We start from the raw sequence: 20,836 nt of genomic DNA on the forward strand, positions 1-20,836 counted from the left end.
ACTGGACTGGATCGCCCCATCTAGCTGGGTATACTCTCTCTAGAAGACTTTAGACGACTATACCCGTGAGTGGACAAATCTGGAAAAAAGCATTAATCACCGAAGGAAACTTGATTTACTCTGATAAAATTTCAGCTTCTAATTGGTTCCAAGAAAACCAGCTTCTAAACGTTATATTAGTGGCAAAATTTCGAACTCAAATTCAAGGATGATCTGCTCACATGACCTCTGATGATCCACCAGCAGCCTTTTTTTCCCCTAAAACCAAACTTGACCAACATCTAGCGAGGTGCGCCCTCAAAAAAAAAACATCTAGGGAGGTACGAGTACTTCGCAAAGGTCACTCTCTCAGCTCAGGCGGCAGATATGACTTAGGTGATGCCTCAAACACGTAGCCAAGACAAGTTGGAGACTCGTGCTAATAGAAAATGACACGCTAATGAATGAAATTCAGGTGGGGGATTCTCTCCCCTCCCGGTGACCTTAAAAAAAATGACACGCTGGAGAGAGATGTCGTCTGCGCTCGGCAGGTGAGAGCGGCTAGCGACCAGGAACATTGCAACCGGCAGCGTTGGTGTCGCTGTCCATGTCCTGGTGCAAATAGGATTAGGGAGGTTTTAGCTGCGGCAGGATAAGGACCGCGGCGATGATGTCCAGCCTTGGGTTTCGTCACTGCTACGCGGGAGGCAAGCCAGACCATGCCATGCCACCATGGCGGCGGCCGCAGCGGCAGGACGTGTGCTTGCGGGAGCTGACGTGTTTTGTTTTGGGGTTATCTAGAACGGAAGCCTACATCCTCTGAGAAGGAAAATGCGCTGAACGGCTCGCGAGATCCGAAAGCGACATTATTGGAGTTCACTTCTGGTCGGCTGCAGGAATTTAAAAAGAAAAACGACAACGGACGCTGCTAGGAGAAGATGTCCTCGCCAGCTGCAGGCGTCGTCGATCCAGACGGTGGTTGCTAGGTCCAAATCGCCGGTTCATAGTCATACGGGATATATAATGCCGAGTTGTGCAAGTGTATTGTTCAAGAACTATTGTTGTTTATTGAGTGGATTTGTGGTGGATTCGGGATTGGAGATGAAGAAGAACAGTAACTTTAAAGAACAGCGAATGGGGAAAAGTTTAGATCGAGTCTCTGGTTGATCTATCTAGTATTGGAAATTTTACATCTTAGTCCCTACAAACTATTCATTTTATAAATATACACCAATACTCTCCCTCAAGATGGGGCAACGACATCATACAGACCCATCTTGCTACAAAATGCAGAAAATATTTTTTTCAGACAATCCTTTAGTCAATACATTAGCTACCTGACTAGCTGATTTTACATAGAGTAGACAAATTACTCCCCCATCCAACTTCTCTTTAATAAAATGGCGATCAATCTCAATATGCTTCGTTCTATCATGGTGAACTGGATTGTTGGCTATATCGATAACCGCTTTGTTATCGCAGTATAGCATCAAGGGCCCATTTTTAAATAATTTTAATTCAATTAGAAGAATCTGCAACCACAACAGCTCACACAAACCATGAGCCATAACACGAAACTCTGCCTCGGCAGTAGACCGTGCTACAACACTTTGCTTTTTACTTCGCCAAGCAACTAAATTAACTCCGACAAAGGCACAATAACTAGAAGTTGATCGTCTATCATCCAAAGAACCTGCCCAATCTGCATCAGTATAGCATTCAACCTGTATGCTTCCCTGTTTAGTGTATAAAAGACCCTTCCCTGGGCTGCTCTTAAGATATCTCAAGATGCGATAGACATCATTCATATGAGATGATTTGGGATCATGCATAAATTGACTCACCACACTTACTGCGAATGCAATATCAGGTCGAGTATGAGAGAGAGATATAAGTCTTCCAACCAATCTCTGATAACATTCTTTATCTACTGGAGTACCAATGTCTTTACTTAAGCAATGATTCTGCTCAATAGGTGTGGCTGCTGGACGACATCCAAGCATTCCAGTCTCATTTAGTAGATTCAAAATATATTTTCTTTGAGATAGAAACACCCCCTTTGATCCACGAGAGATTTCAATTCCAAGAAAATATTTCAACTGCCCTAAATCCTTTACTTCAAACTCTTAAGCAAGATATTTCTTCAAATCAACAATCTCAGTGATATCATCTCCAGTAATCACAATATCATCCACATACACTATTAGAATTGCTACCTTACCTATATCATGTTTAAAGAATAGTGCATGATCAGCATTACTTTGAACATAGCCTCTTTTGAGTATTGATTGCCTAAAACGATCAAACCACGCTCTAGGGGATTGCTTCAACCCATATAGAGATCGACGTAACCGAAGTACTTTCCCATTTGTTTGACTTGTTTGAAAGCGGGGGGGTATGTGCATATATATACTTCTTCATGAAGGTCACCATGAAGGAAAGCATTTTTAACATCCATCTGATATATATCCCAGTCCAAGTTGACAACACAAGATATAAATGTTCTTACCGAATTTATCTTAGCAACAGGTGCAAAAGTCTCATCATAGTCGATCCCATAAGTTTGGGTATATCCTTTTGCCACAAGACAAGCTTTATACCTCTCAACCTTGACTTCAGGTGTATGTTTAATGGTGAAAACTCATTTGCACCCAACATGTTGCTTACCTTGTGGTAGATCCACAAGCTCCCAAGTTCCATTCTTCTCCAAATCTCTCATCTCTTCAAGCATTGCCTTCTTCCACTTAGGATCCTCTTTAGCTAATTTCCAGTTAGTGGGTATACATACAGAATCAAGAGATGGAACAAAACTCTGAAAGGATGGGTTGCAAAACTCATAGGAGATAAAATTGGAAATGTCACATCCATACTTACAAAGAAACGATGTTCAGATGGACACCAACAACGATAACCCTTTTGAGTAGGAGAGTATCCAACAAATACACATTTAACAGCACGAGGGTCAAGTTTTCTAACATCATTTCTGTAGTCATGAACAAAACAAACACATCCAAAGACTTTTGGAGCAACAATAAAGTCATTCGAATTCAAAAGTAACTCAGCAGGAGATTTATTGTCAAGAACTCGAAGAGGCATACGGTTAATTAAATATGTAGCAGTCTTTATTGTCTCCTCCCAAAAAAAAATAGGAACATTCATTGTGAACATAAGGGAACGAGCAACCTCAAATAAATGCCTATTTTTTCTTTCAGCAACACCGTTTTGCTCTGGAGTGTTAACACAGGTTGTTTGGCGTTCAATACCATTAGAAACAAGGAAATGTTCAAACTCCTGATAAACATACTCCATACCATTATCTGAGCGTAAGACCTTAATAGTGTTGCCAAACTTATTTTTAATAAGAGCGTACAAATCTTTAAAGACAGCAAAAACATCACTTTTATGCTTCAACAGATAAAGCCAAGTATACCTACTAAATCTATCAATAAAAGTTACAAACCATCTATGCCCAGAAATAGAGTGCACATCACATGGTCCCCAGACATCAGAATGAATCACATCAAAAGGTCTATTACTTCTTAGACCCAAACTAGGATAGGGAACTCTTGTATGTTTAGCAAACTCACATGCATCACATATAAGAGACTCCTTAGGACATGCATTAAAAAGTGTAGGATAACTACGAGACATAGAAGCAAAAGAATGGTGCCCAAGCCTGCGGTGGAATAATAATAATTCTTGACATGGAGACATCTGAGATGCAAAAACAACTTCATCACTTCCTTCATCAAGATAATAGAGTCCATTATGCACGGTCCCAGTCCCAAGAATTCTCCCTGTTCCTAGCTTCTGAAAAGCACAATGAGAAGGATCAAACCAACCTCTACAATTGAGAGATTTTGTTATAGAGCTTACTGATAATAGGTTAATAGGAAAATCGGGAACGTGTAAAAGTGGTGATAAGGATAGGGTTTTTGTGCACCGGATAGATCCACGCCCTGTTATAGGAACAATGGATCCATCTGCTACACGCACCTTATCCTTACCTGAACAAGGAGTATAAGAAGTGAAAAGATTGGATGATCCTGTCATATGGTTAGTAGCTCCAGAATCAATAATCCAAGATTTATGTGAGTTATCTTGAACAGGTTTTATACCTTGGGAGCTGGCATGATAACTGGAATTAGTAGAGGAACCTTGAGTAGAAGAGGAGCCTTCAGAGAGTTTGAGCTTGGAGTTGTATTTCTCAAGAGCTTGAGCATCTACCACTGGAAGCTCCTTTTGAGATGCAGTATGATTGGCTCGATTTCAGTTTGCACCCCAAACTCCCCCTGGCTGAGATTTTCCCCCTTTTTTCCACCCAGGTGGAAAATCATATAGCTTAAAACACTTCTCTATAGCATGTCCCTTATCACCACAATGATCACAAATTATCTTGCCAGATGGAAAACCATGCAGTTTAAAGCATCTGTCTATAGTGTGCCCTTTATCACCACAATGATCACAAATCACCTTGTTTCTTTCTTGATCCCCTCGGAAAGAAGATGTGCGGCTCTTCTTTATAGATAAGGCAGCACTAGCATCGACTGATTTATATTCATCCACTCTAGGACGTGACAATCTGGTTTCTTCTTTTACAATGCTAGAAATTATCTCATCAAGAGTAGGCCATTCGGACTTAGAGAAGATAAGCTGCCTACGGAGGTCAAATTCTTGGTTCAACCCATCAAGAAAAAGCTTGCTCACCAATGACTGGAACCATGTATGATGAATAGCCATATCCTTTTTGTCAACAGGCTCAAACGGATGATAATAATGTAAATCTCTGTATAGTCTTTTCAATTCACCAGAATACTCAGTCATAGATTTTGTGCCTTGCTTCAAATGCAACAACTCATGCATAATACAAGTAGCCTGCATCTTGTTTGATTTGCCTCCAAATTGATTCTGTAGAGCATCCCACACTTCTGCTACAGTAAGATGAGAGCGCCGCGACAGGTGGCGGGGACGAGTAGATGGCGACAGCGATGGGCCGCCGGAGATAAGACCAAAAGATAACAAAATCGATAGAAACAGAATGAAATCCGCAGGATTAACCCGCTCTTGATACCATATTGTTGTTTATTGAGTGGATTTGTGGTGGATTCGGGATTGGAGATGAAGAAGAATAACTCTAAAGAACAACGAATGGGAAAAGTTTAGATCGAGTTGCCCTCTGATCCTTCTCTGGTTGATCTATCTAGTATTGGAAACTTTACATCTTAGTCCCTACAGACTATCCATTTTACAAATATACACCAACAAGAACTTTTGCAAGGTCTCCTGCTAGTCGAAGATAAGCACATGATCTTGTGTACACGTCTATGCTCATCTGAAGGTTTTGGAAAAGTATACCTGCTGGCCTGACAAAAAAAAAGTGTGGAGAACGCCTTGTACGGTTTTTAATTGGTAGTTTAACACCCTTGACTGAATCGGGAAGGGCATCTAACCAAGAATATTACAGTTGAATGCTCATCATGCCTCTGGAACAGGCCATTGCGCCTCCTGATTTCCAGAAACTGAACCGGGAAGGGCATCGAAAGTGGACCGGAGGGCTAGGTAGCCCTCTCCAGGCTGAAAGGCCATCGCCGATTGCGCTCACGCGGACATTTTCGAGCTGCAGCTTCTTTCTAATCGCTAAATGCTATGGTAGCACGGCGGCTGACTTGGCTTGGACTTGAGCGTGTAGTACACAAATAGTACAAGCTTCGACGGGTGATGTCCGTTTCGAAGACGAACAAACAGGAGATCAGCGCAGCCCAAAAGCACGCGACGCGACGCAACAGAAAGCGCGTACCCGCTGAATGGGCCGCGTCCGGCGTCCGCGGCCACGCCACCTACATGTGGCTTCCTTCGAGCAAGCAACTGCCTTGCACAAGCACAAAACGCACGCGAGGCCATGTGTCTGCCCGCCGTCCAAGCCCCACCGTCCGAGTCCCAGACGCCTCACTTTGGCCTGAATCAACGCCGGTTCGGGACCAAGAAGATGCCGAGAGGCTGCTTTCTGATCCTGCCAGAAAGATATCCGCGCAGACACAGGATTCAGGAATCAAACAAGCAACTTGGCCTCCGCGGGCGGTTGCAGTTGCAGTCTCCTGGCACGATTCGCGTGCCAAAAGGGAAGGACGAAGAGTCGGAGATGCATCTTTGGCGGGAGTCTCCCTGAGTGTGATGCCGCGCGCACTTCAATTCTGCTAACACAGCGTGTATAAGTAACTCGAGCCTCACAACGTCACTGCATCCAAATTAAGACAAGTGCTTGATGACGGGAACGATGCTCAGCAGGCAAGCCGTTCAGGTTCAGTAGTCATTCCTTTGCATTTTCGTTTTGCTAGACAGCAACAGCTAGCGCACAGTTCGTGAGACCATGAACATTTTCTGGACCTGTTCGAATGGATAAATCATCGTTGCGATGAGCGTGCATTTGTGTGGTAAACGCACAGAGTTTAGCCTTTTCATCCGGAATCGCTGAAACAAAAACAGTTTCACTTTCCTCCCCAGCAGAGATTCTAGACAATGACTCCTTCGAATATGGAGTACGCCATCAGCATGGCGCCGAGAATTCCTTGGCCAGGGAGGCAGGGAAAGGTGCACAGAAGAGAAACTATTCCATGCCTTCAAAGTACACCAATCAGATCCAAAGAGAACTGTATCGCTTTCAATACAAAGCAGAGTTTTCTCCTTTAAAAAAAAGATCCAAAGAGAACTTGTACTATGCTAAATCACTTTCTCAGTTAAATGCTATGATACGCGGATACTTCGCAAAACTCACGTACCGGTATCGGATAACCGTACTCCACGGATAATCCCGGATACGTATCCCGTAAGTATCGGACTATTTAGATATTTTCAAATAATAAAAATAAATCGGATACTCATGGGATACCTGTGGATACCTGTCTGATACCTTCAAACCCTAACAACACCACTCAATCGCTTCGTATAAAGGTCCTCCGTTCAGCTGTGCCACCCTCTTATCCCCACTCGCGCAGCCGCAGGCCCGCAGCAGCCTCGCACGGCTTGCGCAACCCGCGCGGCCGCTAGAGAGAGAGGATGAGCCGCAGCCTCCGGAGAGGGAGAGGAGGAGCCGCGGCCGCCAGAGTTGGCTGCTACACAGAGAAAGAGAGAGAGAGTGCCGGAGGTTGGGGAAGAAGACGTCCGACATCCATTCGTGGAACAGACGAACAGATAAGAGAATGTTGGTTCTTTTTTCCTTTGCCCCTTCCCTTTTCTAATAATTATAGAACATATGAATATATGAGTTTATGACGCATTATAGTCCCTGGAACTTCTATTTTCTCACATTCTAGTTCCTGAAACTTTTATTTATTTTTACTTTTTATATATATTGGCGTATCCATGTATCCTTGTTTTTGGAAAAATGGCGTATCAGAGTATCCCCGTATCGCATACCGGTATCCGTATCCGCGTATCCGGGCAACATAGGTTAAATGCCACATGTTAAGCATGTAAGCTATATTGGTGGAAGCAGCGCCTAATTATTATTTTTTGCCGGATATTTGCGACAGGCGATTATAATAATTCTGTGACCTAAAACATATCGATAATAAACATAAGTTACACAAAATGCCAATATCGTATATCGATCAGTGTTGGACTATCAACATCTTAATCAGGAGCTGAACATTGTTCCCTCAGAAAGGATGGTCAAGAATTGACTATTCAGATTGTTCGCTTCTTTAGCCTTTTGGAGAACATTGTTATCTTCAAGAGGGGGGGAAAAAGAGATGCCTCCACTTGTCGGCATTAAAAGTAGACATGGACTACGAATTGAAGAACAGACCTTCCTCTCATGTACCGTACGACGATATCAGATGCTATGTTCAATCATTCAACCATAAGTCCACAACAGCGCTGGTCAGAACTTTTAAGCAAAGGCTGGAAATGTGTACGAAACGATATCTAGTTCACCATCAAAAGAAATTCGTATCTGACAAGGTAAGGATCCGGTTGATATACAATCACTACTTATTATTTTCACAGCATTTACTTACAAACCTCAGTTAGCTCTCAATGTAACAAATAATTTCACCACAAGTTAATTTGCTACGGTTCGCCATTGCCATTTTTGTTAACTCAAGCTGGCATGCTGAGCTAATGGCTAATGCATGCATTCAACTATGCACTACGTAACAAAAAAAATAGACATGAGCGTGTTTGCATAATTATATGGTCTTTATACCTGGTCTGTTTCTTTCTGTTGAGTTTGAGTGTTTCTTGTTTTATGTAATCTTTTGTTAGTGAATTGTAAAACTCTACTTCCTCTTCTTAAATGATTTGGCAGTGCTCCCGCCGGTTTCTTCAAAAAAAAAACCTAGTCTGTTTCCTCCCCTCAACAGCTCAACTTGAAGGTATATTTATTATATTAATAAGGGGTGTTAAAAGAGATCATCACGTTCGTCGAGAGAATCTAAAAATTCATACGTTAATCTAAAAAAGAGAAAGACTCACACTGCTTGATTTTTAAATATCTAACAGTCTAAACTAACAAGAAGAGTCCATATCAAATATGATTAATAAATAGCTAATTTAGGAATCAAAAACTTAATAAAAATTACATTACCAGAGTCCATGCCGAATGCAATTAGCAAATAGATCAATCCCAAATTAGATAAATAAGAAAAATTAGAACTTAACCAAAAAGTCCACGTCGAATACAATTAGTAAATAGGTAAATTCAAAATTAAAACATAATGAAATTAGTAGTCGATGAAAGAATCCATATTGAATACAACTAATAAATAGTAATTCAAAAATTAAAATATAGGAAAAAATAGAAGTTGGTTTGTATAGTGACTAAGATCCTACTTGGTTGGATACCAAAATGTTAGCATGCCAAAATATGGTCTTGCATCCTAAAGAGTAGGAGAATATAGAAGAGCATAGGTCTATTCTATGATGTCCATGGATCATATGTGCATCAAGATATTGATCGTCGATCATAAAGTTGAATTGCTCAAGACGTAAGAAAGAATGTGCATTGATGTAATTGCTTAGAAAGACAACAGGAGAAGAACAACTCAAAAGAACCTCACCACTATAACAAAAAAAACTGATAAGAAAAAAAGATAAATATTAATTACTTATTATTGTGATAGCTGAAACTAGACTAGCCACGCTATTAGAACTGGCCATCATGCTTGTTATGCATATTTTATCCTCCATGTGAAAAAAAGATATTATGCTTTTCTCTAGCATCGAGAAGAACATGGAATCCTTATCGTGAAAAGAATGAAAGCAATAAAAAACTTTGGAATGCACAGCTAGAACAATTTCACATGCCAAACAAAATAATCTAGCACGATTGCGTAGGTGAAACCTGCACTGATGATCTACAATATGAGCCGTGATATGAAGGGAGCTGTGAGCTCATTGTGTGATGCCTTTTTTTTTTGCAACCTCATTGCATGGTGCCGTAATGGTTGATCCATAAGGTTGTTTTGGTTAAGGTCAAATAAAGGAGAAAGAAACACCAATATGGAAGAGTAAAATATTGTACAAACCATAACGCCGCTTTTCTGGATGCATATAAATCGAGGATTTGTAGAGACTAAGAAAAAATTTTCTGCGCGATCCAACTATCTAGCCCACCAAATTACCATTATATACAAGCTTACTATTAGTAACAACCTTAATTGCATAAAATTAGAAAATATGCCTATTGAACTTGAGAAGAGTTCGGCATCAACTATATTATATGTTCTTTATTAAATGCTTATGACTGGCTACTTCTTTTTTGGTAACAATAAGCCTCTTTTCTCTTTCTTAAAAGCCAACTACTAATTTTGGTTTAGGCATTTCACTGTATATTCACAAACAAGATCTACAATTGTTGTAGTGATAAAGTAATAACAAAACTAAATTCAAGGATAAAGCCTAATGACAAGTGGTATGAGATTCATTACCATCGATCCCACATTTTCTCGGAGAAAGAGAACAAAATTTACATCCAAATTAAAGAGAACAACAAGAAGCAACCAATTAATTACGTTGGGCTGCCAGACTTTCCATAGTAAACCAAAAAAAGTATATAACGTTAAGTGCTTTAGGAGTAAAGTGTAAAAAGGAAGAAATATGTGTATTGTATTCCAAAACATTAAGCATAACTTGAAACATGCTCTATTTGCGGTAACATGACATGACATGACACTACTCGTGATTGTGACAACCATGGTACGCACTTTATAAATACTTCATACTTGAACCAGCTGGCTTCTCCAAGTCGACATTGAGCAAGGTAACAACAGCCACTCGTGCTCCAAAAAATGTCGGCTGTGGAACCCTTGGTTTTGGCCCATGTGATACGGGATGTGTTGGATTCATTTACACCGACTGCTTCCCTTAGGATCACCTACAACAATAGCCTACTTCTAGCAGGTGTTGAGCTTAAACCATCTGCTGTTGTGAATAAGCCAAGAGTTGATGTTGGGGGCACTGACCTCAGGGTTTTCTACACACTGGTAAGCAAAGGCGATATTAACTACTCCATGTAACACCATGCATGGCACTATCTGTTAAATCCTTTATATACTGATGGCAATGTAACTACAACACTTGCGAAGTTTAAACTAGATCCCTTGTTTTCAACCTTTTTGTTTTTCATCCGCAAAAAAGGTACTAGTGGATCCAGATGCCCCAAGCCCAAGCAATCCATCACTGAGGGAGTACTTACACTGGTAAGTCCAACAGCAGGTTTATTTGCAATGTCTTTACCTTTCACGCTTAGCTAAATAGCTTGACTATTGTCTTGGCATGGATACTATTCTAGGTTCTCTTTTGTTGACTACTTTTTAGATTCTTCTTCCTTTTAACTGGTGTTCTCATTTTAATATGCGCTGCATGTAGGATGGTGGTTGATATCCCTGGAACAACTGGAGCCAGCTTCGGTATGATGTCATGAAACCACCTTCTCCATCTAGATTCTCCATTTTCCAGCAACGGGATTTATGGATTGCAAAAGATCCTCAGATGTGTTAATTGGCTCACAACCAACAATTAAAACTGACATATATCACTTGCTAGCAGTTAATGAATCATTGGCCAAAAAATATAATACCCTAGCCCTTTTGCAGGTCAGGAGCTCGTGTTCTACGAAAGGCCAGAGCCAAGATCTGGTATACACCGCATGGTATTTGTGCTGTTCCGACAACTCGGTAGGGAGACAGTTTTTGCACCAGACATGCGACATAACTTCAACTGCAAGAACTTCGCACGTCAATACCACCTAGACACTGTGGCTGCCACATATTTCAACTGTCAAAGGGAAGCAGGATCTGGGGGGAGAAGGTTCAGGTCGGAAAGTTCGTAAGGAACAAGACAGAGGCTGCAGCTATTACATAATTGTCCTACGGAATATAGTGAATGGTCTAAAATAATGTGCATGGAATTAGTACCAACGCACCCCGAATAATATCACGTAATAGATGGAGTATATAGCTTTTACTACCCCCTCATATGTATCGTGTATGGCAAGATCAAGAATATTTGTTGCTCCTTTGGATGATATTATTACAAGATATAAAAATTAAAGTAATGATCTTGGTGTTTGATCCCATTAAATGTCTTTACTGTAAGGAAGCTGACATGGAGAAGAATTATGGTTAGTGGTTTTGATTAATTTTAGTCACTACTACATAAATTAGTCTTTGCAGTACATCGGGTGGTAACCTATTTTAGTCACCTCCCTGAAATCCAAGGCCCGTGGAGGCCAGGAGGGGCATGCCTGCCTAGACTCCAAGTCTTCATGAGAAATCTACTCTCTTTATCTTCACCAGCAAAATGTGGAGGAGAAAGAGTAACATAGTCAAAGAGAAAAAAGGGTGAATACATCAAAATATACTCTGCAAGGGTGGAAAACATCATGGCTTATGGGACCTATGTACAAGAAAAGTTTAACTTGGCCGCTGAGCAAAATTCTAGTTGGACAAATTTTAATTAAAGAACCTAATTATTACTATGTGAGGGTCTTTTCCATTATCAGGGATTCAAGTTAGCTCACCTGTCCTAAGGCACAGGTTATTCCAAACTTAGAGCTAGTTTGAAAATTCAAATTCCTTTGGAATCCCTAAATTTTCCCGGGGTGAGCAATCCATAGGGATGTCATTTGAATAAGACATTTAGTTTTCGATGGGAGGTTTTCCTTCCTTTGGATTTATCTCCTTCTTGCTTCTAAATTAGACCTTAATGGTCAAACTACCCTATCATCTCTAAAAGGTTAGATATTGTGATCAATTTCTAGATGCCCTAAAGAGTTCTAGTATTTCTACAAAAGTTAGATGTTGTGACCATTTTCCATATGCAACTATGGTACTGATACGAATACCTGGCAGTTGGCACCCTTTGCATTGCAAAGTTCCTGGTTAGTTTTTTTTTCCTCGAAGGAAATTGAGATGCAGTAGTACTTCTTTGATTTTCCTTAAGTAACCGTGCTACTTTTGTAAGTACTCAATATGATTGTGCATATGGCCCTCACAAAAACGTGCATATTATTAGGAAATTTCCACCTCTTTGAACAACAATATTCTCAAAATATAGAATACATCATTATTAGATCGCCCATGCAACTAAAATCCTATAGAAATCGAAAACGTATTTGGGTGCATGAGTTTTATTAGAAGTTCATCACATCTACTTGATGATACTTTAATTTATTTCTGTCATCACCACTTGCTCATATACATCTAAGAACAAGGAACAAGGAATTGTTTCTACTTTCACTTGAGACAACTCCATTTCTCCTCCAAAGGTTCTCTGAAAGCCAGAGATTACTCCTAAATTCCCACAACAACATGGGTTGATTCATCCTGTGAACACATATTCACAAAACATAACATACATGCATGCACATGTACATACGTGCTACACTGAAGTACTTGCAAATAAAAATTTCAACTATATATTAAAACATAGGTGCAAAGCTGAGAACCAGGATTTAAACTCTGGCGTGAAAAGACGTTCATGTTAGTTGCTATTTAGTGTGAGTCTAAGCTAAAAAAATGTCGCAGAAATTTCCTAGGTTCATATATTTACACTATAGTCCTATTTATAGGTTGGCTAAAACTTGTAAACTGCCCAGGGTAAAAAAAGAGAAGACCCCAAAATATTTATTTTTCTTCTCTTCGTCTCTTTTTGAAAATGTCTTACCATGGGTGAGCTTTTCCAAAACAAGAAGTCAACCTGTTGTTCAAAGCCATGCATTCTTTTCCATCAAGAGAGAACAATGCAAGCCACCTTTCAAACACACACAGCATGACAACATTGAAAGCGTGCTTTGAAATATCTGGCTAGTATGACAACTTTGAAAAGCCATTAATAATAGCAAATCGCCAAGCACAAAACACACATAACCAACTGGAGGAAGAAATTGTAGTAATAAAAAAAAGAAATGGAGAAAAGAAAAGCCAGTCAAACCCAACCACCTCAGCACCGGAGTCGCCCTTCCCCTCCTCCGGTCCTCCCCAGAAACCGTGTCCTCTCTCTCTCTCTCTCCTCGATCAACAGCAACAGCGGCGGTCAGAAGCTTCCGTCGCGACAACTCCCGACCTCGTGCCGGTCTCCCCCGTCTGGTACTCCGCGCGAATCCCTAGGCGGCGGCGGCGGAGGAGGAGGAGGAGCGGAGGGGGGCGGGCCCATCAGCTATGAGCCTCGCGGGCTCCGCCCTGGAGGCGGCGCTTCAGGCGGTGGGGCGCGGCCTCGACGCCGCTGGCGACCACCGCCTACTCTACTGCAAGGGCGCCGGGAGGCTGGTGGCGCTCGACGAGGACCGCGCGCATGACATCCCCCTTAGCAGCGGCGGCGTCCTCTCCAGCGTGCCCCGCGAAGTCTGGGTCGAGCAGTGGTCCGGCAACCCCGTGCGAATCCGGCCGCCCGTCCCCCACGGCGTGCCCCCCGCAGCCCCGGACGAGCCCTTCGTTTGCAGCTTCCAGCAGGTGAGCGGAGATGCTTCGTTCCGATTGGGAACCTCCGATCTGATCGCGCGCTGCGTTCTGTTCTGTTCGCCGCGCACTTGTGATCTGAATCCTAGTCGATGTCCTAAGCTCGGAGGCCATTCACGCCGCGTTATCTGACTCTGATGCCTTTGTTGGCAGATGGCTGAGTATTTCAACAGGAAGTCAGGCTTGTCGGAGACTGTACCGCTGGGCTCCTTCAACTCACTGTTCAGCTTCACCGGTTCATGGAAGAATGATGCTGCGGCTACGAAGGCCCTTGCTATTGATGGCTATTCTCTGCCGCTGTTTCGGGTGATAAATAGGAGTGAAGAACTGACTCTGCTTGAGAGCGTTAAGCGCGCGATTCCAAATGTTTGGGATCCATCAGCATTGGCTAGGTCAGTAGGTAATCTTCTTATTTGATACTATTATCAGGATCCATTTCTGATCAACAGCATTATGTACAACTCTTCGCCTAGTACTTTACCCACCTTATCAGCTGAAGGTCGCTCTTGTCTCACTTCTCTGTAGCTTTATCGAGAATTACGGAACCCATATTATTACCTCTGTTACGGTTGGTGGTAAGGATGAGGTATACATTAAGCAGCATTCATCATCCCAATTGTCAGAGCTGGAATTCAAAAATTACGTGAGGGAAATCGGGAGGGAAAGATTCTCAGATGTGGAAAATAAGTCAAATGCAACTCCTATCAATTACAGCGAGAAGGTTAGCAAATTCCTTATAGCTCTCTCTATCTCAAGTTTACTAGATTTTTTTTTCATCTGTGATGGTTGATGGTAGAAACAACTTGTTAAGACTACCTTAATTGATTGGTCTAGATTCTTATACAACTGCTTGTTTACAGAGGATAATTATTGCACTATGGCTGCTTTTTTATGAACACTCGAGGTATCTTGAAAAAAATTGCTAGCTATTGTGAACAAAACAGTCACAATCAGAAAGAAGATTGTCACACATTCAATGGAAAAAAACAGAAATTGTTGGGCGCATGCTGGAGTAGTGTTATAAAGATAGAATGGTAGACTTATACAAACTGTAGTTACCTTTCTAAGAGCATGCCTAGTGTTGATTTGAACATACAAGCTGACAAAAAGCAAACAGAAGTTTGATTTGGTAGCTCTAAATCTACAAATCGATTGGTGGAACCCATGTCAAATAAAAAGATGGAGAAAATTGTGTTATGCTCAACTTCATAGGGTCTGCTAGCATGTCCTGTGTCCAAGCCGCGCTTGTTCCATTTTTTTGTTGCCCTCTGTTCGAACTGAGAACATGGTTCGATTTCCACAGAGTTTGATTCTCCAGTGTACAAATTGAGCCTCCCCTTGCTTTGCTTTCAGACTACACTGGAGCTGCTCTAAGGAAATACACTAGCCTAGGCAAGTAAGCACATCAATCACCACAATAACGTACTTCCAATCAGAGCCAGCCTCACCAACCAGCACCACATGAACTCTAAGAACATCTCAACCTAAAAATTATGTCACCAGTAACAACAGAGGTGCATAGATGAAATCATATCTAGCTTTAGAAGTGATTTCTTAATGTGTGCATGTACAAATAATGAGAGGGATTGTAGAGTAGCCTGTAGATAGAACTCTCCTCACTGGCACATGAACTGCTTAGCATTCTAGCACTCATATGTAAATACTGATTAAAACAATGTTGCTTTATCCTTTACAGGATATGACCGTAATATTCAGAAGGAGAGGTGGTTGTGATCTTGTTCAAAGTTTCAGTGATTGGAAAGGAACTGTTGCCTCAGCACCAGATGTCATAGGCATGACCTTTCTCTCAATTGTCTCTCTTGTTGATGATATACCAGGAAAAAAGCACCTTGCTCGTGCAGTTGAGCTATACTTGACATGTAAGATATGCTTTCGAATACTTTTTTTGTTCATACAGTTATTATGCACTCATTTGCCACATCGAATACACTTTTTAAATACCCTGAGCTTGACGTTAACATATCATGTGATATCACTTCAATATGCTGTTTTGATAAGTTCGTTTTCCAGACAAACCTCCAATTGAAGAATTGCAGTACTTCTTAGATTTTCAAGTCCCACTAGTTTGGGCTCCAGCTCCACCAGGTATTGCTGGTCACCATAGGAAGGAACCTGTCTGCCCATCGCTTCAGTTCAGCTTGATGGGCCCAAAGCTCTTCATTAGCACAGAACAGGTAAAGTCTACACCTTAAATCTAAAACATGATTGCCCTCAAAAAAAAAATCTAAAACATGATTACAGTGGTTCATTTTTCTAATTCTACACTAGAAAGGCTAATTTAATTACTCACAAAATCTTATCTTGTATTGGCTGAATCTGTGAAGCACAGTTACCATCATAAACATTTTTCTACTGAGCTGAACAACAATATAATACTGAAGATCAGGGTTCTACTGCATGTAGAAGAACAAGTATGAGTTAATTGCAACAGGGGTACAGCAAAAGAGGACCATGCTCATGCTAAGTCTCAGTTTGTCTGTTGTGATGTGCTTATTTTTTAAGTTGCGTATAAAATCACTAGTAGAAATGCCTTTAGTTTTTTTGGCAAATCAAAATTGAATTTATAACACTGTTTTTTGCAAATTCTTATTCCCGTTACACTATTTGTGTTATTTTGAACTCATTAATCTCCTTTTGCATCCTAACTTAAAGTTTTGCAGAAAATGAGGTTATCATGATCCACCTTAACCTAATATAGCATAAGTCTGCACCACATGTCCCTAGGTTTACTGCTGTATGCTACTTTTACCAGTTATGCACTACATAAATAAAATCATTGAGCCATTTGAGCAAGGCTCAAGCTATATGACCTGATGTGCATGTCATGGATGTTATTGTACCTATGGCGCATTTAAGTCAACAAAGATATATTTTGTATCTTGAATTTTGCTACAAAATAGTATAGTTTAACTTTAATTCCTCGGAAAAAAAATTCGTTTAGTTCCTCTTGCGTACTCCTGGGAATGGACTGCCATCCAAAATCCAAATTCTGGAATCCAACAAAAAGTCCAACTAAAACAAACCCAATCCAATCCAAACTCAAAACAAAATTTGTAGCGTCCAATCCAATCCAATCCAACAATAAAAAATCCAAATCCATCCAAGTTATCCTTTTCGGCATGCCCCTCCCATCCCCTTCTGTTCCAGCTTTCCCAGCCGCCGCTCGCCGGTGACCCACCCGGGCCCGGCGACCACCCCTCGAGATAGAGCGCTCCTCCTCCCCTCCTCCGGCCTCTTCGGCCAGACGCGCCGCTCCTGGCCAACCTGTATCCGTACTTCGTCTACACCAATACGCTGGGCATGGACATGAGCTTCGCGCTGTTCACGTCGCCGGGGACGGTGGTGCAGGACGGCGAGTACGGGTACCAGAACCTGTTCGACGCGTCGGTGGACGCGCTGCACACGGCGGTGGCGAAGCTCGGGGCGGCAGGGTGCGGGTGGTGGTGTCGGAGACCGGGTGGCCGACGGCGGGCGGCGCGGCGGCGTCGGTGGAGAACGCGGCGGCGAAGCACTCATCAGCGGCGAACAAAGCACACCCGGTGAGCATGCAGATGGCGTGCAGTCTCAGACTCCCAGTCGAACTTCTTCATGGCGAGGTCACGGGACACCTGCTCGGCTGCTCCCTGGTCACCTGTGGGTCGTAGATGCTGACCACTGGCTTGTCCCCGAGCAGGCCTTGCAGACGTCGATCGCCACCGCCGTCTTGCGGGGTAGCGCGAGGACTGCGCACGCAAGCACGGGAAGGCAAGGGCAGCACAGCGATGCGGCAGTGGATGTGTGTTACTCGGCTCCTATTCGTCTCTCCAGGGAAGTCCAATTCAAATTGGATTATCCATTACTTTTGTCCTACGGTATCCAACGCTAATGGACTTTCAAATCAGTGGATGTCCAAATCCAACTAATCCAAGTGCTTAATTCCAATTGGATATTGGATTTGACCCAATCCACTCCCAGGAGTACTCTTGCGTTATCACCTCAATGTGGTAGATAAAATACAAAGAGATTAGCGGAGTGCTACTTTGCTTAGGGGGCTTTAACGACACTTTGAAATGTATGTTTAGATGATCATTTTTTTGCCTTTTTGGTAAACATGCTAACTTTGAATGAGATACGTGCAGATCTCTGTTGGACGTCGACCGGTAGTTGGCCTCAAACTGCTCCTGGAAGGAGCCAAACAGAACCGTCTGGCTATTCATTTGCAGCACCTTGGCTCATTACCGAAAATATTCTTACCTCACTGGGACTCCCATATCACCATTGGACCTCCGAAATGGCAAGGCCCTGAAGAGCAGGACAGCCGATGGTTTGAGCCAATCAAATGGAAGAACTTTGCTCATGTCAGCACGGCACCCATCGAGTACACCGAAACAAATATTACAGATCTATCTGGTGTTTATATTGTTACAGGAGCACAGTTGGGAGTGTGGGATTTTGGTGCAAAGAGCGTTCTCCACCTTAAACTCTTGTTCTCCCGAGTTCCTGGGTGCACAATTAGAAGATCAGTGTGGGACCACAGCCCATCAAGTTCTTCGACTCAGAGAACAGATGAATCTTCATCATCCTCTAGTGATAATGCTAAACTTGTGAAGATCGTTGACATGACAGAGACATCGAAAGGCCCACAAGATGCGCCTGGCCACTGGCTGGTCACTGGAGCTAAACTGGGTGTCGAGAAGGGCAGGATTGTTGTGCGTGCGAAATACTCCTTATTGAATTATTAACCAAATGTTGAAAAGCATTCATTCACTCACTCTCCTATGGAGCACTGTGTTTAAAGATAGCATTTGTTCTTTTTTTTTCATGTATGGCTTTCCTTTCCCTTGTAACTTGATGTGGATTCGTGCTTCTTGTTGATGCCATGAGTCAAGTAGCATGAAGATGTTTATGCCGAGTTCAAAAGTGTCTGATCTGGCCCCAGACATCTCTTCCACAGCCATTCGATGCTGGCACTGGAATTGATGTGTCCCATTTACGTGAGTTTTGGAATTGGTGTTTTACTCTTTGATATTCGTCAGCGAACATAATTTGTTTAAGCACTGTGGTTACAAACTGCTAACAGCTAAGTGGATTGCATTTTTTGATTGCACGATCCATGCTCTAGCACAGATTTTCCTGATGGTAGTGGATGTGGTTATTGCGATTGGCACGATTTTTCAGTTGATACTAAGTATAGACTTCTTCAAAGTTTTTTTTGTCATTCAAAGCAATCTTGGTTACTCAAAAGGCCGGTTGATGTGAGCAATCATACATTCAGACTGCCTCTGTGGGTCATGGAATACAGCGCCTCATTTTGTAACATGCAACATGTCTGCTTCCAGAAATTTATGTACACTTTGTGCTCTAGTGTTAGCAAACTTGAAGTTTGCAAATTGCAAACATGTTATGTTGTTGTGTTTGTTATCGTTCTAGAAGTAGCTATGTTGTGCTTTCTGTTAATGAATGTGTCAGGAAGAGAACAAGGCAATAAAAGATCAGAGACGTGGTAACAAGAGTCGCTGTTCTTTCCAAGAGAGAAGCAATGGGTCACTTCCAAGTGTTAACCGAACCACGAGAATTGTTATTCTTGATTTCTTGCTGCCTCTGCTTGCTTTGCTTCATTAATAAGGTCGGCTGGGAAAGGGACGAAAACAGAAGTATTTGTCTGATTGGATCAAGATATTCATCGTTATCTTTTGTTTCTTTTGTTTTCGAAAGACATCGTCATTTTTTGTAACATGCAAAATCGTTATTATGCTGAAATTCTTTTAGCTTTTTGTGCCACTGTCAGCAAACGCATCTCGTAGGTCATATAAATGTTATGTTGTTGCATTTCCTATCTGTTTGGAAGTTTATATTTTGTATTTGTCTGTTACACTGAATGTGTCCAGGAAGAGAACAAAGTCTGAAGATATCACATGAATGGTTACAGGGAGTCGTTCTCGTTGAAAGGGAATGCAATCAGTCAGTGTACTCTTCTTGCTGCTGCTGCTTGATGGAACTGATCTTTGGGCATCTCATCTGAGTGGTCATCAGGAGATGCTCCCAGATGGAACAAATGGGATGTTGACTTGTTTTCCCTTTGCCTGCCGATTTGCAAATCCTCTTGACCTTCTCAACATTTGCAGAAACTAAAGTTGAATCGACTGAAAAGAAACTTTCTTTTGACTGCACTATTTTAATCTCAATTTGAGTCGTGCTCCAGTGCTCCTATTTTAAAACATGTACATGGATCTAATTGCAAAATAGATAAAAGTAGTTGGAGGGCAATTCTTCTTGGTTTAGGAACATAAATATGCTGAGTGCAGGCTGGGAGAGTTCTTTAACTGGATATCCTTCCTGCGCCCTTGTGAGTTCTGGCTTGGTGTTTCCGCAGGGACATTTGGCGTCTCCGCTTAATTGTGGGTTAGTTCCACTCTGCTGTCTAGCAAAATCCAACATATACCAACGCCGGCGCTTATTGCGATGGCAAACATGCTCCGATGAAATGTCACGCTCTCAGGGACTGTTTCTGAACGATTTTTTGCTTTGGTTTGATCAGCTGCAGCGACGAACGACAGACACGGTGTCGTTTTCAGCATTGTTGAAACCCCGTTCATACTGGAGTTTTATGTGTGATATGGTCAGGAATAAAGGGACGAACTATCCAGTCCTTGAAAAACACATCTGTGGATGTTTCCTTGCAGAGCCTACTGTGCATATGAAAGAACAGCTGACAAAAGTACTGAGTAGCAAAACAGGGTAACAGCTTATGCTAGGATTCTACTATGTTCAGGACAGGAAAATCAACAAGTAAACAAGTTACATAGTATCAAAATAGAGGTAATAGCTTACGTCAGGAACAGTTAACCAATCAAAGTGACTAGTTCTCATGTGCACTGAGTTTGCTAAGTTCTAATACAGTA

General features: G+C 41.9%; 2 protein-coding genes across 2 annotated transcripts; both read left to right on the top strand.

Moving 5' to 3' along the window:
- Positions 1–10,262: 10,262 nt before the first annotated feature.
- Positions 10,263–11,308, top strand: LOC120710747 (protein HEADING DATE 3A-like). The gene is made up of 4 exons (XM_039996336.1): positions 10,263–10,460; positions 10,615–10,676; positions 10,846–10,886; positions 11,073–11,308. Exons 1-4 carry the CDS (start codon positions 10,266–10,268, stop codon positions 11,306–11,308), a joined length of 534 nt encoding a protein of 177 aa, XP_039852270.1. The 5' UTR covers positions 10,263–10,265.
- A 2,165-nt stretch (positions 11,309–13,473) lies between these two features.
- LOC120708039 (MACPF domain-containing protein CAD1-like) lies at positions 13,474–18,854 on the top strand. The gene is made up of 6 exons (XM_039993128.1): positions 13,474–13,928; positions 14,088–14,326; positions 14,460–14,655; positions 15,631–15,814; positions 15,966–16,129; positions 18,074–18,854. Exons 1-6 carry the CDS (start codon positions 13,638–13,640, stop codon positions 18,674–18,676), a joined length of 1,677 nt encoding a protein of 558 aa, XP_039849062.1. The 5' UTR covers positions 13,474–13,637; the 3' UTR covers positions 18,677–18,854.
- The last annotated feature ends 1,982 nt before the right edge of the window (positions 18,855–20,836 follow it).

This window comes from Panicum virgatum, chromosome 5K (genome assembly GCF_016808335.1).
Source record: "Panicum virgatum strain AP13 chromosome 5K, P.virgatum_v5, whole genome shotgun sequence".
NCBI classification, from domain to species: Eukaryota; Viridiplantae; Streptophyta; class Magnoliopsida; order Poales; family Poaceae; genus Panicum; species Panicum virgatum.

Excerpts from the sequence above, each read along its gene's own strand:
- LOC120708039 (XM_039993128.1), top strand. The coding sequence starts at position 13,638 with ATGAGCCTCGCGGGCTCCGCCCTGGAGGCGGCGCTTCAGGCGGTGGGG. Across the intron at positions 13,929-14,087 it reads TCGTTTGCAGCTTCCAGCAG|ATGGCTGAGTATTTCAACAG; the intron begins GTGAGCGGAGAT and ends CTTTGTTGGCAG. Across the intron at positions 15,815-15,965 it reads AGTTGAGCTATACTTGACAT|ACAAACCTCCAATTGAAGAA; the intron begins GTAAGATATGCT and ends TTCGTTTTCCAG.
- LOC120710747 (XM_039996336.1), top strand. The coding sequence starts at position 10,266 with ATGTCGGCTGTGGAACCCTTGGTTTTGGCCCATGTGATACGGGATGTG. Across the intron at positions 10,461-10,614 it reads TCAGGGTTTTCTACACACTG|GTACTAGTGGATCCAGATGC; the intron begins GTAAGCAAAGGC and ends TCCGCAAAAAAG. Across the intron at positions 10,887-11,072 it reads AACAACTGGAGCCAGCTTCG|GTCAGGAGCTCGTGTTCTAC; the intron begins GTATGATGTCAT and ends GCCCTTTTGCAG.